This window comes from Acromyrmex echinatior, chromosome 11, assembly GCF_024713525.1.
Source record: "Acromyrmex echinatior isolate Ae372 chromosome 11, ASM2471352v2, whole genome shotgun sequence".
Taxonomy (NCBI): domain Eukaryota; kingdom Metazoa; phylum Arthropoda; class Insecta; order Hymenoptera; family Formicidae; genus Acromyrmex; species Acromyrmex echinatior.
Genome location: NC_141862.1, coordinates 8,516,365 through 8,535,726, shown reverse-complemented (window position 1 = coordinate 8,535,726; position 19,362 = coordinate 8,516,365). Strand labels below are relative to the sequence as shown.

The 19,362-nt window shown below is 34.6% G+C and overlaps 1 protein-coding gene across 1 annotated transcript in view; it reads right to left on the bottom strand.

The window, feature by feature from the left end:
* Positions 1-19,362, bottom strand: part of svp (COUP transcription factor 2) — a 305,103-nt gene that overhangs the window by 270,000 nt on the left and 15,741 nt on the right. Inside the window, exon 4 of the mRNA XM_087410975.1 lies at positions 15,721-15,982. Within this exon, the coding sequence (XP_087267101.1) occupies positions 15,721-15,739 (19 nt within the window). The 5' untranslated portion in view covers positions 15,740-15,982. The remainder of the gene's footprint in view (positions 1-15,720; positions 15,983-19,362) is intronic.

Below are 19,362 nucleotides of genomic sequence, written 5' to 3'. Positions count from 1 at the left end.
TCACTCCGCCCGCGATGGCCTACAACCCCTCCGCTCTCGTTCTGTCGTGCTAGCACTCGCTGATCACTCTATTTGTTTCAATTAAAAGCGTACGAGTGGCATCGGTGTTCGTCGAATCGCCGGTTCTCGCCTAGTAATTCAGTCCGCAGATACATCTGTAGTTTTTACATCTGTCCATAATTTATATCTGTCGAGTAAAAGTTCTGATCATTCGTTGAGCAGAAATATTATAATTATATTGGAACCTATTTAAGCATAGAATAAGGTGGTTACAATTTTGAACATGATAAAATTCGAATTTAATTTTCGAAGTTCAAGTTTAATTTTTTAACGTTTCATTTAAAAAATTCCTTACTATCTCATTACAGATGTACACCGAGATAAAAGACATCGAAACGTTTGAGAAAAGGTAGCTCTACCATTCTTCTCGCCAATAGCTGCAATTAATTAACGGATTAATACGCGATATACTTCGCAAAACGCGAATGGACAGGCTTCCGTTTAGAACCCCGCAAAGTGGAAAATGCACGTGGATGATCTATCGCGACATGACGGTGGCTCGGTGAAGTAGAAAGGCTAATTCTAATTATGTGGAGTATCCCATTGCAGATTTATGAGGCCGCTTGCACAAGTGCACAGTTCCCTCCCTCCCTCCCCCTCCCCTCCCCCTCTCTCTCTCTCTCTCTTTCTCTCTTGCTCTGTTCTCTTCGCATGTAGCTCCCGCCACCTTGCCTGTCACGATTCGCCATAGCATTTACATATGAATTAAACTATTACACGCAACTCCCGACGGACTGTGTGGTAACCGTGAACCTCGCGAGGTGTCCATTGAATAACGAGGGAATAATCCGCGATAAATTGTCTAACGGGGAAAACGGTTTAAATCATGCGGAACTCCTTCTTCCTCTCTCCTTCTTATACTCCGCTTCCACTTCCTCCTCCTCCGCGCAAGGTTATGGACAGGTCAATTTTTGACGTACCATATTATTGATGTCTTACGTCGAATCGTTTTCAAAGCTAAATCAAGCGGCACGAGGTTCGCTTAACGGCCAGACAGCGAAACCTTCTGTTTGTCCGTTAAAATTATAGAATTTTTCTCGAATGTGCATAATGATTCCGAACGCAAATAACTGCTACGACTTTGCGATTTTATGATATGAAAGGTTAATGCATGTGATTAAATGTAATTACTGTTAATACATGAATATTCTGTAACAATATAAGTGAAGAAAACTTCACCTTTATAGACAATTAAAAAATTATACACATATTTTATTATTCATGTACAAAAAAGAAAAACAAAATACAATAACTCTGAGCTCTATATCTAGAATTACTGTGTTTTCATTAGTTGTAACAATTATTGCATTAAAAAAATAGACAAGAACTTGATAAATGTTTCATTCAGAGGCTGAAGCAGTTTTCCTGGGAAAAGTATAGGCAACACTTTCGTAAACACTTGCCTAATTATTGTCTAATACTAATAAATTATTATTAGTTAAAAGAGGCTGCGTAGCCTCTCCTCTATTTATTGTCCTGCTTTTATTTAGTAAATAGATTTAGATTTTGCGCATCTTTTGTATGCAATACAAAAGACTGCAGACAAAACGTTACATCTCGAGATCCTAAAAGTTTTACTTTTTAACTATTAGATTAGACAGAATTAATATAATTGTTCAGTAACTGCACAAAAAATGTATGAAGTTTCTACTAAGCAGTTACGCATAATAATAATCAATACACGATTACAAGTTGCAAGATAACAAACAATTCTAAATTTTGTTAATTCTAAATATATTTATATTTTAATCGCTATGAAATTTTTAGTAATTTTTAATATTTTTATAATAATATATTAAGAGCAAAATATGAATGAAAATATGTGATCCTATTTCGAAATTTAATGAAATAAATGTGATATGCTCATCATTAAACCAATTATATTTTCAAGTATGCTATTTATTTATGTGTTATCGCTCAATTTAGCATTTGGAATATCGAACAAAAGACTCAGAACATAGTGGCTACCCTTTATTCCCTATTCGAGGCGTGACTTTGTGGAAGACCCCTTTGACTTTATCCCTGATAAGTATAAACCGGTACGCTAATGGAAAGTGCTTAAATATTTAATCCAGCAGCCCGCGGGGACCCAACCAAACGCGTTCTACGCTTCATGCAGAGAAAATTTCATACGTTCTGACCAACGTATAGAGAAAATTTCGACATTCACCTTAACGTTCATGCTCCATCACGTTATATAATTTATTATGATAATACTGTACTTTATTTAAATTTAAATCCACATAAAGAATTTATAAAAAATTAATACGTATATTCAAAAATTGATTAATATTTTCTTATCGAAAATGTTTCTTATAATTCTTACTTTAAAATTATAAGAAAGTCACCGCACAAAAATAAAAGCAATATTAAGTGACAATAGTAAATATTTGAATATTGTGAATTTTCGTATAAAAAAAAATCATTTAAAATAAAGATTTGAAATAAACTCGTGCAAAAATTGCTTTCATTTTTTTATCTTTCTGTTACAAAGTGATACGTAAATAAAATCCAAGAATTATATTCCTTGTACCTTTCACTTGCACACGTCGCCGAGTTTTTAAATCAAAAAGTCGATAATTTGTACATTTTGTTTTATTTGAAAGCGCTACTCTCTACTACTAGAGAAAAGATAATTTCGCGACGAGTGTCCTCTCTTGCTCACGCATGCACATATCGGCGACTGCGTGACGACTTGGCGAGAGCTAATGCGTGGCCGCATAGAAAGTAACGAGCAACCAAAGCAAACGAGACAGCCGGCTTCGTCGTCGTCCGTGCGCCTGTAACTAGGGTGCAATCAATAACCAAGATGGCCGTGTACGCGCCCGCTGTAAAACGCTCGCGCCGTATTTAATGTTGCACGAGACGAACTAATGCACGCTCTCTCCCGACAACGAGGCCGACCGACCACGAAGCCCAACGTTAAAATAACAACATCGCGTCGCTCGTTAATCGACCGGATTAATACTCAGTAACGACAAGGCAAATTTCACGAGTGTTGCGCGAAAATAAGAGAATTTTATACTCTATCCCTCCTTAAAATAAATTGAATAAGACTTTTAAATAATAAAACAAACTGGTTCAAATAATTTTCCAGAAAGTGCATCAGTTTTGAGACAAAATGAGTTTAGAAATTAGTAGCATGATAATTTTATAGAAAAATGCTTCTAGCTGTTTTTAAATAATTTTCTAAACATGATATATCTTAATATATGTTATCGTAAGCAAAAATAATTCATTTATTGTAATTATTTATTTGCTTTAAATATATATACTTTCATTTTTAATACTTACTCTTTATAATTTAGATAATTTTTCTAATTTTATCGGATTAATTTTTGAATTGTTATATTAATATCTGAACATACATTAAAGTACAATATAAACCTAATCATATGTATACCTTTAGTTGCAGCATCATGAAAACTATTTATTTTTCGCAGATTTAAAAAATCTTACATTATCGAAATGCACAAATAAAACAGAGTAAAAAACTTAATAAACATCTGCCCTATTGAAAAAACAATACGTTTTCTTAAATATATCTAACTTTCAATGCAATGTCATACTTTCTTCTTTTTTCCTTCATAATCACTCAACGACTAAAAAAATTTTCCAAGCTATGTTGGTTACGGTAAATGCACCTTTTACGACATCCATCGACACAGTGGACCGAAATTACGCTATTACGTTTGAAATTGCTATTACACAAGCAAATTGCCGACGAGACTCCTCGTGAGGAAACCGCATTATTGCCGCGACATTATCAATAGTCGCCAATATTAGCATAGATTAGCGCAATTTCGATAGTGGCGTACGCGTCGCTCGGGCGCCACTTAAGGATGGTTAACCGTTCGTTAGTCGCGACGATCAAAACGGGGTTTGGCGGGACCCTCCGTAACCACTCCATGCAGTATCGTACTAATTGCGGCCGCGGATGGCGGTTACTGCTCCTCGGGGTTAATTCCCAGTGGCGTAGCTGCGGAAATCGCGCGAAATGATGGGCCGTTCGCGGATCCGTTCCCATTGCTCTCGCGCCCTTGGAGTCAAAGGGTTAGACCAAAATCGCACGAGGAAACGTTCGCCGACCAAACATTAGCACCGTTGCAAGATGCTCGGTACTTACGCGTGATTAATGCCGGCAATTAAAGAAACGCGGTGAGAAACCGCGTGACGATATGAGCATCGTTCTGCTCGCGCGTAATCGTCAAATCGCCATTTCAAAACCTGCTCGTTCTCTTCTTTCCTATAAGTTTAGTTTTAGAAAAGCGCAGGATAGTTTTAATTGAAAATTTTTGTCAAGCTCTCTAAAACTTTTAGAGTAAATTTCATCTCCGAAGAACGAAATCTCACTCTTAAAGATTGAAAATTAAGCCACTCTTTCTTAAGACTGCAGGCTAAATTTTCACTTTTTAAGGTAAGATTATACACTAAAGAATTTAGAGAGCATATATGAGTCTTCTTTCTATTTCAATTCTTCTTCTTATGTTAGATTAGATTTTAATTCTGTGTTTCTATATTTTTTCAATTGTTCTAAAATTATACTATATATGTATATATTATACTATTATATTGAAAAAAGCGCATAAATAACATTATTCTCATTCTTTTTGTCATATTAAATTATCTAATGAATTTATAATTCAGTTTCTATATTTCTTCAACTTGTTTTAAAATTATTATAAGATGGCTGTGCTAAATTCAAATGACAGAATGCATCAGTTGTCTGTGTGGACTTTTAAAATATTTTATTAGCTATTATAAGTAACATCATCTAATTGCAATATTTCTTAGGAATTCCTATATTTTTAATTTTTAGCAATTTACGGAGCATCTCAATATAAATTATTAACTCAATTTAACTTAACTACAAGTTTAAACATTTCTTATTCATATCAGAAATTCTATACAATATTCTTTCATTCGTTTAAGATTGATTATTGCTACTCCAAATTTGTGACAACTTCTTGCGCCGTTTAGATAACATATTAGATACTACTACTATAATCCAACTTTTTTAAAAGACTTCACATCCCTCTCATCGTTCCTTGCGAAATCTAAACCCACGTGTATTCGACGATTTATGTATGCTCAGGGGAGACAAAGAGAAGGAGAGGGATCGGAGGCAGAGCAAAGAGGGCGAAACGCCCCACGCGTGTCTGCGTATCGTTTACCCGTTATTTATTTCCCAAAATTTGAAAATTATACCGCATTTAATACCGCCGCTGGCCGCCGCTCCTCCTCCGTGTTTTATTCATGTCGCAATAAATAAGGAACAAAAGACTGTTTACTGCAAAGTGACGCATCGGATGCGTACAAGAGGGAGACAGTACACTCCTCTATCGTGCCCTTTCACCCACAAATCAAACTGCACCAGCATCAGCTTGACACAAATGTTCGCGTTAGTACAATAATTATTATACGAATATTTCCTTCATATATATTTTTATTTTTTCAATTATGGTAAACATTACGTATTTTTAAAATAAATCTTAATTATTTGGCCATTATTTGTTTATCTAAAAACTTAAGAAAATTAACTATTTCTATTATAAATGAAAAGAAATGCTAATTCTTAATATAATTTTATATAATATACTTAATATACTTAATATAATTTTTAATATATAGAATATTCTTATCAGAGATGCACATAGATACGTTACGAAAAAAAAAACAGAATAAAATTAATACAATTGTTTTCAAATTTTTTTATAAGAAACTTCGTGAATGCTAGATAACGTAGATAATGGTCATTGTCTACTTCTTTGCTAAAACAATGAAAAGTTATTTCAAATTTTCAACGGGCTGTTTGCTCTGATTGCCGTTTTTCATTTTTTTGCTTCGCACATTGGCGCACAAAGTAAATATGAACGCACATGTACAGACGCAAGCGTACTTCGTCCGTAGTCTACCGCTTTTAGATGCAATCTTCTTGGCCCCGGCTCGGTAGCCGTTTAAATAATAGATTTTACGACGTCGTGACCAAAATGGCCACGTAATATAACTTGGAGGGTTGCTGTAAATTGTGCGCGAGTACGCGAGAACGCGTCGCCGAAGTTCACGTAATTTCGGACCGTGCTTCACATTCTCCCACAAGAGCGTATCGTGTGTAAGTCATTACACGGGAGCACGTAATTGGAGTAACGTAAGTGACGTTATCAGCGCCGATCATGGTCTACAAGTGCCGAGATACTATATTATGTACCATTATCACTTCCGTTATTAAAGTGAATTAAGATACTTTTAAAGCAATGGACTTTTTATCTGCTGGTAACAAAGGCACGGTCTACCATCTCTTTAAAATTTAATAAACCATCTTTTGTTTAGTAGATTAAAAACCTGTCGTAGTAAATGATTTTCATCTGCTTAATATAATTCACTTGTATGAAAATCTTAAATTATATATTTATATATTTAATAAATTTCTGTTAAATTAGTATTCAAAAATAAAACTTATTACGCACTATATAATCAAAACTAATATATCCAAAAATTAATTCAATTTAACTATATATTGAGAAAAAATACTAAATTTTAATAAATATTTGTTTGAATAACAACTAACATTTACTTATAAATAAATATTTACTAAATAAAAAAAAGATAATTAAATCAAATTAATACTTTTTGATAAAATAAATATATGTTTTAGTATAAATATTTAGCTAATATTATTTAAACAAATATTTATTAAAATTTAATATACTTTTCTCACTGAATAAATAATAATAATAATAATAATGTCAATTCGCTATAATTTTGATTAATGAATCCGTGATTAAGAATCCGTTGTAATCGCACGATCATCAAGCACTACTTCAGCAAAAGTTAAGCTCGCCTTAATGACGTAGCCATGAGAGATCGTGGCTTATTAATTTTTCGAGAGAGGACCATCGCGCAGCATACAGCCTTTCCCATCGGAGCAGGCGACACTATAGAGATAGAAGGAGCGGCTCTTGGCAGATGGTACCCGAGGGGATATCCTTGCCCGGGATATCAAGGGTTACCCACTGCCACCACGGGGACAGTGGCAACGCGCGCGCAAGTAAAGGGTAACTGATTCTAATCACACGCCCTCGGTGTGCCGTAACCTACTACGGCGCTATGATGAATGGCCGGAATGCACCGTGACTACCGAATGCGCGGCCAATGTGGTCCGCGATATTAATATCTGCATGATTGATCTGCAACTCGTACAATTTCGAAAGTGCCAAATGCGTCTATAGGCGTAATCATGATGCGAAAGACTTGGCGCACCGTATATGAAACATTCTATCTTTCCCCTCTTTGTGGAGAGACATCTCAATTATTTGAAAGTATTCAGTATGATAATTAAAAAATTACAGCAATTACAGAGAAATAACAATTAAATAGCATATGTAGAAAAATTTAATCGAAGAAAAATATAATGAGAGTACAATGTAATTGAAAATTACAATTTACTTCTATTTAATATTTTTAATGTTTTAATAGTATCATGTTGTACGTTATAATTTATTTACAAAATACAATATGGTAAAGAAATTTTTGAAAATATTTTTATTCCAGTACATGCGATCGGTTACCAATTATTTACACTAGCAATTCGATCATTATATCACGAGTTTTCAGTGATTTTCATAGAAAACAGCTTAAAAAATCGCGGGATGTCTGGTTTACGCCCGTGTTTATAGAAGCGGCACGCCAGAACTCCGGTATCCGATTCAATTTAGATAACAATCTCGATCGCCGCACGCGCAATAAAAATACGCGGCTCGACTGTGCCCGTGAATTATGGAGGCGCCGTATTAAAATCGTTTGCAATTTTGTATCTGATTGCGCGCTGCGCGACACGCTGTATAAGCCATTCGCATTTCGTTCTGTACGCATAATAAATTTTTTCCGGGGGAAGATTATCGTTCGATCCAAAACAGTCATTGGTAAAACGCAATAATTAGTTAGAAAAAAAGAATTAAAATTATTGTGTGCGCGCGATGTATGAAATTATCAATATCAATGATACATCGTGTTGTAATTGTTTTATTGCGATTAATTACAAGCATAATAATTACAATTAATAATTTCAATTAGAAACCCATATTCGATTAACATAAACGCAAAGGTTATTATCCATAACTAGACAACACATTGTGAAAAAGTAAACATATGAAATTTTACACCTTCCATCCGCAATTTGAATTTTTGAGCTTCAATGCAAAATTTTATATTGCTCCGAATTGTACAAAAATCTGAAAAAAACTATCGCATGCCTGTAATAGTTATAATTTTTTACTATCATATATATTTATACTATCACACACTTAGAAGTCGGATTGTATGTTACTTATTCTTTACACATTTAAATTTATCTACTTAGAATTCACAATCAAAATAACGATTTCCTTCAAAATCCAATTTGAACGATGAAGAATTAATATAAACTAAATAACAAAACGATATATTTCACTCGTTTACTGCTATCTTTTATTCTTGTATAAAATCCAAAACCTTTAATAAGAACATAAAGCATATTAGTCGATTTAAAAAGGATAAGACTTCACGGTAGATTTTCAAATTATACATCATTAGGAAAGTGTCGATCACGAATCGCTATCGACCCGGAAATCATGGTGAAAGGCCAGAGCGATACCGTTCACAATGTGTCTGCATCCCAGAAAAGGACAATGAGAGAATGTCTATTTCTTTTCAGCGCGTGAGACAATTTTGTCTTAGATAAGATCAGGGCGAAATCTTCCCTCGCGCGTCGTCGACTTGAGGGAGAAGGGAAGATGATTCCGAGATATCGTCGACATAAAACCTTTAAGGTTCAAATTTGCATGTTACAACCTGTACCCCCCACCTTCTTGATCCTCTCTCCCCGATGTAGACTTTCGCGACCGCTCGTCGTACACCCCCGCCATCGCGACTGCCAAATCCGAAAGCTCAGCCTTATCCCAGCTATTTTGAATGTAAGATTCTTTTTTCTCTCTCCCTCATCCTCACATACACGCGTAATCTTACCCCATCCGAGGGCAGCCAGAATTTCAGGCAACCCCGCGCACGAATCTCTCGAGCAGTCACAGCTTCCCTTTGTGAGAACAGCTTTTGGTCATTTCAAGGATTATCCTTAAGCCTTCTTGTTTATGGGCAAGATTTTCCCGCTATTGATATCGGAAGACATTGCTCCGGTGGTTTTTTAAACGGCTGCCAACCCGGAACGATCTTCATCTACGAGCAAGTATCGGAAGTCGAATAGAAAGGAATATTTCGATCTTTATCGTTGTAAGCTAAAGTGTGTATTACATTTTTATAGTAAAATAATGACAATTTTGCATTTATTTCTTTACGTAATTAATTCGTAAAAATTAATGCACGAATAAATACAATTCAAAATAAAAACTGACAGTATCTATCTTAAATATATAAAGTGTTATTAATTTCTATTTGTTTTTAAATATAGAAAGATCATATTTAGAAAAAAAGTATCCATTATAAAATTGTTATTTGCTTCATTTCTCAACTTTATAAAGATTCACTTATACCTACACTTTAAAGTTAAGGACCACTTGTCAGTCTTACTGGAAGAAAGTTAAAGAAAGGCGTCAAGAAATACCATCGAGAGGGCGATCTTTCTAAACTGCGAGAAAACGAGGTGCTCAATTAATTGAATACCGGACATCCGAATCATACTGTCAACGGTTGATCGCGTTAAGTGAGTGCCGTACTAATTGAGATCTCTGCGTCGATACTGGTGTGCATAAGCGCCTGTGCCAAACAATAACTGTTTGCACGAGGCCACCCCTTCTGTTTGCGCAGGCTGCGCGCAAGTACGAAGAGGTGGTTGAAAACGAAGCACGCTCCGACGGTGATGCCGACAGCGGCGGTACTGAAGTCGGGGTAGGTAGCTCATGTCGCCCGATATCGAAGGAGGACTTTAAATTAAAGGACGTCGTGTCGTTGGCTCTACTCCGAGCAAACTCCGGAGAACGTTATTTGCTTACACCGCGACAAATTGAACCCCTACACCCACGCACATTCACAATCAATGTGCGCACGCACACGTCATTCATCGTGATGAACATCTTCTCTATCATCCTGCTTTTTCGCTCGAGTCGTATTATACAAACCGTAATTTGCGCTCTGCCGTATTACAAACGATTGCATTGATTCTAAAAAATGAATACTAAGCACACAGACTAACAAAGGCTAAAAGGCTAAAAAGTCTTCATTATAGAAAAAGCTAAAATGTATGTATCTTCATATATTTCTAATCTTCAAATTTCTTCAAAAATAATAATTTCTTTATAAACTTCTCACAGATTTAACTACATTTTGTTCGTTAGAATTAAGCAAGGAAAGTAAGTTAACATAAAGAAACATGACACCTTATTGACTAACAAGTTCTTAACATTAAAGTATATATATAATTGAATATCATAGGCAGTTGAATTTTTATATATAAAATTGGAATGAAACAACTTTGTATTAGAGAATTTAACTGAAAAAAAATATTACAATAATTGAATAAATTGTAATAGTCCAACTATGCATGTCTACTAATGTCATAACATATTTATCTCTTTATTGTTTAAGAGACAAGTCTTAAAGTTACATCAAATAAACACGTGTAATGAGCTCATCAATTCACGATAATATGTACAGTTATCTCATTTGATAAATATCTATTGATGAAACTGCATACTCTCATGCAGGTCGATGTTACGACATCGAGAGAGTTTACTCGGTCATGACATACGACAGTCAAGAAATCACACTCCAGCAGTTTCATTCGCGCGAGAACATTAATATTCATGTAATTATACTGTTATATATCATTTTTCATAACGATCAGTTCTATTCTAGGAGTTATCTATACTTTTCCTTGGCCAACTAACTGTTCGGCTTCCTTTGCCTATTACATAAAAAGGTCGCGAAAGCGCATACGCTATATATCATCAGAAAAAGTTTCAAAAGACTTTTAAAGACTTTTACAACTGACAGCGAATAGCAAATTTACAACATTTATTTGACCATTCGCTTTCATTGAATATTCTTGTGTGTCGCATAACATTAACCTGATAAGGATGTGTCTAAGCTTGGGCGTTGCATACAGTTAAGTAAAGAAAGCAAATTACATAAAGAAATAACGTATTATTTGCAAAACACTTGTATATAATTATGAATTAAATGGATGAAAGAACGTCTTATCTTTAAAGAATCAAATCAATAATCTCTATTTCTGCTATTAATCTTCTTTCATTTTCATAATAACAAATAGAAACGAAGAATCTATGTCTTATTCTTATGTATGTGTCAATAACACAATAATAAAATTTATTTTCGTATAGACATTGAAATTAATTATAAGCCTATTGCAAACAACTACCGTAAAAATATTAAAACCAAATATATCGCATATATGAAATGTAAAAGGATATAATATAATCAAATTTGCTTAAAATAAATTATTATGATAAAATGATGATCAAAACTCCGCAGGATAGGTATGTTATAAATCCGAATACTTTTGTAGTAAGCTAGAAAGTAAGGGGAGAAAACTTTACAGCATTCTCAGCACGATAAATATTCTTTAGCGGCTTTATCGATTTCACCAGAGCCAGGAATGACGGATGATCTGGCGCGACTCCCGGGGACAAATATTTTATGTTTTCTGCGCGCGATATCTGTCGCGCGTTATTTATCTCGAGTGTGTATTATTGTTGTTTATTATCTACCGCTCGGTACATTTAACCTGCATCATTTCCTCCCGCGACGCACAATGCCAGAGCAGCACCGAGATCTCCGAGACGAATAATGCTGCGGAATTTCCGGCCGCTGAAATTTCAACTTACGATGGACGAAAGTTGCCCCTGTGTGTCTCTCAACCTCCCATGGACTTTCGTACGTCCCCGCGTCGTTTGTCATCGCAATCGTAGGAAGAAGTTCTACCATAGGGAGGAAATAAAAAAATACCTCGACAAATAACGCTCAAAGCTGGCATGAACGAAGAAGTAGAAGTTGTTGCTTTTACCTCGATCGAACACAATCTAATGCAGTTATTTCAAAAGCAATATTTATTTCCCTCGAAATAATTGCAAGGCGATACTTTTATAAATGTTTGTTAATGTACATATATAAGAATTGTCCTTTTTACAATATAACAACGAAAGATGTTAATTTATTTCTGCATATTATATGTATGTCAGTCATAAAACTTTCGAACGTCGTTGTTAATCGGTAAGAATAATTATATCTTAAAATGTAATCGAAAAATTTCATAATTTTAATAATTCTTATTTACATAAAGATGCCAAACTTGCAAATAAGAATTAAATTTTCAATTTATCTGTTATGTGCATTTTGAATTTATTTCCATAAATGAAATTTTACCTCGCCCACAGCATGCTTCGATTCGTGATAACGTACGCGATCAAACGATAATTTTCCCATTCTTTTATTATAGACCTACCGATCGTACATATAATGACGTACCGGTAATTCGACGCATAAATGCGTATAGGGTGACCGCGTGTGCATTGTGAAGTCACAACGTGGGGACAACAGTCTCCCTAATTTCGAGCGTGATGTATTTCGTACGATAACTTCTTCATTAGCGTTCCCACGCGATTGACATCGGAGCGAGTGCATCGGAAAACAAAAGAGCCGACGATCGAGGATAACTCTTTGCTCGGTATTTCCGGAAACATCGACATTCGTTCGCGCGACAATACAACAAACGTATTTGAAATGGGGGACGAGCAGGTGTAAAATCACGATGTAACTCGTCCAGCAGATGGTCAAAAATCACGATGCGTGATTATGCCGGTTACCTGACTTCGCTAGCCTGATTGTCCGAGGGTGGACTGTGGCATTCATTCAACACGAGGGGGGTTGAGATTCGACTAACATATGTAAGATACGTAGGCACATGCGAGAAGTTCACGCATGAAAAACGATACAGTTGCGAAGTTCCTACTAATGAGCAATTTCCAATGAATGAATTCATTTCAATCAGATTTCTTTCGCTATACTAAATGCAGTTTGACTAAATTCTTTTCAATTCAATCTTAGACATTATTTTGGTATCTATATACGTAATCTATTGTAATATAATACATTAATAAAATAAAAATTTAAAAACAATAAATATAATTCTCACTGTTTCATAATTTTTATGTGTTTTTCATTGTATATTATAATATAACAGAGAGAGACTAAACAAGAGAAAAATATCTATTCATATAAAATCTATTTATAAAATTTATTTAAAAATAAAAAGTATAACATTTTAACGAATAAATAGACTTAAAATACAATAATATATTGATCTAACAAGAAGTTTCTCCCTCCCGCAATTTTCGGAAATCGCGCAATTTCGTTGGCGCGATTTATCTCGCCATGTAGAATATTATCGACCGAATAATCAAGCGGCCGCATGCCGAGGTGAACGTCGCGAAAGAAGCATGGCAGGTGTCTACAGTTGCCCATCCAATCGGACGAATCTCGAATGGCATCTGCAGGGACCACAAATTCCCAACGTGACAATCGTCGCGTCCGTCAACGAGCAGGGAATAAAAAGAACCGCACACAGCACACAGGAGGGTCCGGAACGCGCGCGGGGGTGGGCGACCACCAACCACCCAGCGTACCAGCGGGACGAGCGGCAAATCGACACTGGGTGTTTTAAAACGAGTGCTATCGATAATCGAAATCGCTCGGGGGTTGCGGTTGCCCGGGGCTTTAGGGTAAATCTCGCGCCACATTCGCTCCCTCGGTTCCTCTCTCACCCTTTTTCGCTCTTCCTTTCCCTCTTGTCTTCCCTCCCCCCCTCTCTCTCTCTCTCTTCTTTCCATCTCTACTTTTCATCCCTTCCCTATCGTTATTCTTTCTCTCGCTTTCTCTCGCAACGTATACGACCCTCGTCTTGCTCGCTCTCTCGTCACGATTGCGACACATATATACGTACACATGCAGACGCTTTTACCACCCCCGCTTGCTCCAGATCACTCTCCCGGTCTCTGATTCCAGTCTCGAGGGTGACCAACCGCGAACATTCTGATACCTAAGCTACCGCCGCGATTCTTGTGCGGTTTACCCCTAACTCGAATCCGAAACTCTCTCTCTCTCTCTCTCTCGTTCTCTTTCGATACTCCCAGGAAACGAGATTAACGGCCATGGTGACTGGTTCCACGAGCACCATTTAGAACAGGACTATCGATACGTTATGTACGTCCGAATCCCTTTGACTTTCATTTTCTTCTTTTCCTTTTCATCACATGATTGTGAAGGAATCGAATGAGAAACGATGACTGATTTGACCGTGGAATCGAATTGATGACTGATTTCTCAAAGATTTATCATTAACGTATTTACAGCAAAAGATTTTAAGCAACATGTGAAAAACTCATCCGTTAATAAAAAAATTATAGCAAAAATTAATTATATTTAAATAAATAACAGAATTTTTTCCATAAATTTTCATTTCAGATTTCACATCATATTTTTTTATATTTGAAACGAAATTATTTAAAAATCGTATGTATTATATTACGTAGCAATATAAAAGTTTATTAATATTTTTTTGCTAAAATCAGAAACATTAATTATAATTAATTCATATCCAATTTATTATTTTAAAGATAATATTCATGAATTTAATGATAAATATTTCTTTAATTTCTTTATAAAACAATTTTATTTCGTACAAAGTATCCGGGGGAAAAAAACGAAATTGTGTTAACTCTTTGATTAGAAACGATCTTTCATCAAAGTATTGCTTAATCGACTCTCCGAGCGCGTTTTTACAGGCTTACATGTGCAATCGCTCGAATGTATGCAGGAATGCGCGCGTGAACCGACGACGCATAAATAATTTCACGAGCCCTCTTAAATGGCGAATCACTAACGATAATGACAACGCTGGTGATTATTTCATAATTCCAGCTTATGCGCGGTCGCGCGATTTAATAAAGTTAACGGGTAGCTTCGGGACCAAGCCGGAGAGTCGCATACGCCAGTGATTCTTTTGAGGGTGTATAGAGACCAAGTGGAAGGGTATCCTCGAACACGAAAGACACATCGTGTCGTATACCACAGCATTTCCACCGAAATCCCGACGTTTCGCGTGGTCGATGTAGCCGACGCTATTCCCTTTGGCGCGAGAGGTGAATTCACCAACGACAACGCGATTCTTCGACGGTGGAACCCCTCAAACGAATTCGCGTTATATACACGTACACACGTGCGTGCTGCCATGCGTACATAATCATCGCAGATGACAGAACGAGTTGAAAACCTTCAGGTTGTCAAACTCTCTCCGCGCGAGTAGATAACGTATGTCGGTGTCTACGTATATTGTATGTATAATACATGCACGAGGTACTTAACTTTACGATGACGAGACTTTTTTTTTGATAAAAATAAAATCGACTTTCTTCTCGAGAGAGCAGAAAAAGAGACAATTATTATTTTTGTTTTTTATAATATAAAATTATAAAATATTAAAATAGTGTTTCGTTTATTAACGTTTCGTTAACATTATAATGATACAATTCAATACTAAATTTTTTCAGCGTTTTTAATCAAATTTCTATTTTTAAAACTATTTGTGTATTTTCTATTATTGAATCAAAAGTCGATTTTACAAATAAAAGATAAAATAAAAAATAATTTACTCACCTCGTAGTTCCTCCGCCATCTCTCGATGCCTCCCAGGCCTCCTGCTCTTCTTTCTTCATTGCGTTCACACAACACTCACTCGCGAAATCAATTGATGTGTGCATCTATGACGTGTATCAACACAACGATCGCGCGATACTTTCCAAGGCACTCCCGTACGCGAAATATTAACGAACGAATGACACAGCACAATTTTACTTGAATAATTTGAACTTTGAACCGACGCGATGTGGCGATTCGTGAGTTATTACAAGCTTCTGATCTGAAATAGACAAATAAATTACATGTAAAAAAAAGTTTAAAGCGCAACACAAAATACACAATTCAAAATTAAGAAATTGTAAAAATAATTATATTCATAAATGTTAAGAAATAAGAAATAATATAATATGAACAATATTAAGAGAGAATCAATCGATAAGCAATAATATAATATGATTTCTAGCACCTACAGAAATATGCGTTTCATTAAAGAGCCGTTGCTTATAAATCGTTTCCTACTATGAATTATAAGAATAATTAATAGTGTGAGATTCGATAGGCCTCATTTTTTCACAGAGGATGATCATGTTACTTCTTATTAAATACTTCTATAATAGTTGTAATTACATCTTGAAGGATACATGGAATGGTTCTTGCCGTTGCCTGTCGACTCGACTGTCAGCTTGACTTTATAATAATACCACACTGTATATCGCAAAAATAAACATCAAGGTCAAGTACACTGAAAGAAAAATGTCGAAGTATTGCGAAGCAAATGTTACTTACGAAATTTGATTGTAATGACGAAATATACATTTCTGTGAAATATATTTCATATCTCTGAAATATTTCTCATTCTGAAATATATCTCATTAATTACAAAAAAATAAAATAGATGGTTTATTTGCTAGGAATAAAATTTTATTTCGCCCGTATATTTAAATAAATATTTATTTCAGTGAAATAAATATATTTATGACAAATATATTTTTAAGCATCTTTTTCTTAGTGTACCAACCGATTTTTATTCTCCCGTTTTAAATACCTCTAATACTTTATTAATTCATATCAAATATTCTATTTTTCATAATTCAAATTAATTTATCAATTAAACTATTTATAAGTTATACAAATTAATTCAAATTATTATTAATACAAACAATAGATACAATATGGCCTTAAATAACTCAGCCAATCATTCAGCTATTATATTAGATACACTTTCACCTCGAAAATAACGAAAAGTTAAAAGATATAAAATATATTCAAATCTAATCATTGCACATATAATTATATTACCCGTAAATATTAAGAAATAGTAACTTATTGTTAGACCTATCGCCTATCGTACAAAATATACGCTTCAATAGAAACTGTTGCTTCAAATACATTTACGAATCGCTCCTTATTACGAATTTAATCCTTATGAGTAATTTATTAAAAGTAGAAGTTTTATTTGTTCACGAGAAAGAATTGATAATAACACACGGAACAGCTCTCGCTGATACCTGCCGGCTCGAGTGTAGTCACACGAATGATAACACGGCGACCTTGTGTACGGCGCCGAACACGGTCGAAAGAAAACAATAGTGTACGTTATATTCTCCTTTCTCATTTAAATAATTATTTCGTTTAAAAAGAATTATTCAACTTATTATTTAAAGAATAAAACATTTTTTAATTAAAAAATCATTTGTAAATCGAGTTATTATTGCTGAAAGATTTTCATCTAATCATAAGAGAGAAGTAAAATTGTATGACTATAATTAATAAAAAATTGTAATTTCAATGAATCAAAGAACTCAGATTAAGTCGCAGCAAAAAGTATATTATAACTTAATCTTATTTTCTCTCTCGATTTATTAAAACCAAATTATGTATAAATTTTGCAAAATAAATTTCATCTAAGTTTAATTAAATAATTTCAAATATTTCAAATTACTGAAATTACAAATATTTAATATAAAATAATCAAATTAACTTTCAAAATTTTATTAAATCGTGTCGCATTTTAAAATTTTAATTGATTCTTTCAACGGAAATGTAATAAATATAGGCCTAATTTTCTTTAAATTATAAAACCGTTATTGTCAACGTTATTTAAAAATCTAATGCCACTATGTTTTAATTAAGAAAAGTGAAGTTTAATTAGATTAAATAATCCATAATTAAATTAAGTTAAAGTCATGGGTTTCTGCAACCACAACCTGTCTAACATGTATATAGCAACGCAATCATGTAATCGACACCACGCCAAAGTCGTGTAATCGCAAGGTATGGACTACGACGCCGACGCGGTCACTCTTCAGGCACGTCATCCTATAACGGCTTAACGTAAGGACTCGACGTTCCGTTATATCGGGCGACAGGCCCGTCGAGAGATAAGGCAAGTGACGAGTCTCCGGTATATGGGGTGGTGCGACGACGAGATCAGACTTCGTGTCTCCGGGGGTCGATCACTCATCTCGGAATAGCGGTTGTTCGCCGCGGCAGCGGCCCAACCTCCCTTATAATCTTCGCTATTCTCCACCGACTATCTTACATCGATCATCCGGCGGGTTCTATTAAATTTTTCATTGGCCTCGCAATATACCACGCGACCTCGAGGAGGTGGGCTTCCGCAGCTACGATCATCCCATCCCTATGCGTCACCCTGAACGATCGGACACGACGCAAATAGATCCGAATGGAAGAACATGTAGAGAAATATGCACGAGATATTCTGTGAAGAGATCTAATATCGGTGATAGAGACGAATAGAATTTTCAAAAAAATTTAGTGTCAAATATTCTATAATAAAAATGTAATCTAATCTTTTTATATTCGTAATCATTTTTATTTGCTATAAAAAGGACAATTAAAATGTAATAACATAAAAAATAAAATAAAAAAATAACAGAAAAGTAATTGTTCGTTTATATGGTTTCGACTGAAGCTGGAGATGTTTTTCTTTATTTTATCAAATAAGAGACAAGTAGCTTTCCTTCATTAGATCGATTATTCTGACTTAAATTCAATTAGCACAAGTTAATTTTCAAACTTTGTACTTTCATAACGTTCGATCTCGCACGACCCGTACCACGCACGAATATATTATACAGAGTAGTTTCACAGAGTTACTATGCAAACCTACTAACTTTTGAGTATGTGATGGTCTTGTAATTATCAGAAATTGAAACTTGATGGGTTATAGTTTCATATTACTAACTAACGGTTAATTTACGCCAAAAGTGCTCATAATTTTAACAATTCGATTTCTCGAGTCTCAATTGCACTCATTTATATATGATAATACTCAATCATCAATTCATGAAGTTATAAAGATTTAGATATGTTAGATTTAGATATGTTAAATAATTTATATGCTAAATAGGAGATTAATTATATAGAATAATTTATGCTAATAAGAAGATCATTATATAAAAAAAAAGATTAGTAAAAGATTAATACTATTATAATTTAATAATTATAACTGATGTCATTATAGATAGGATCAAGAAACTCAGAGTCGCTTTGTACATTTAATCCATATGATTGTTTTTTAATATCAATCACTTCAAATCTTTTATTATCCTAATTCTTCCAAAATTAAAATATTTCATTCAAATTCAAATTTGATGTTATATGTATACTTTTTCTTCTGCAAGGAACGAAAATAAA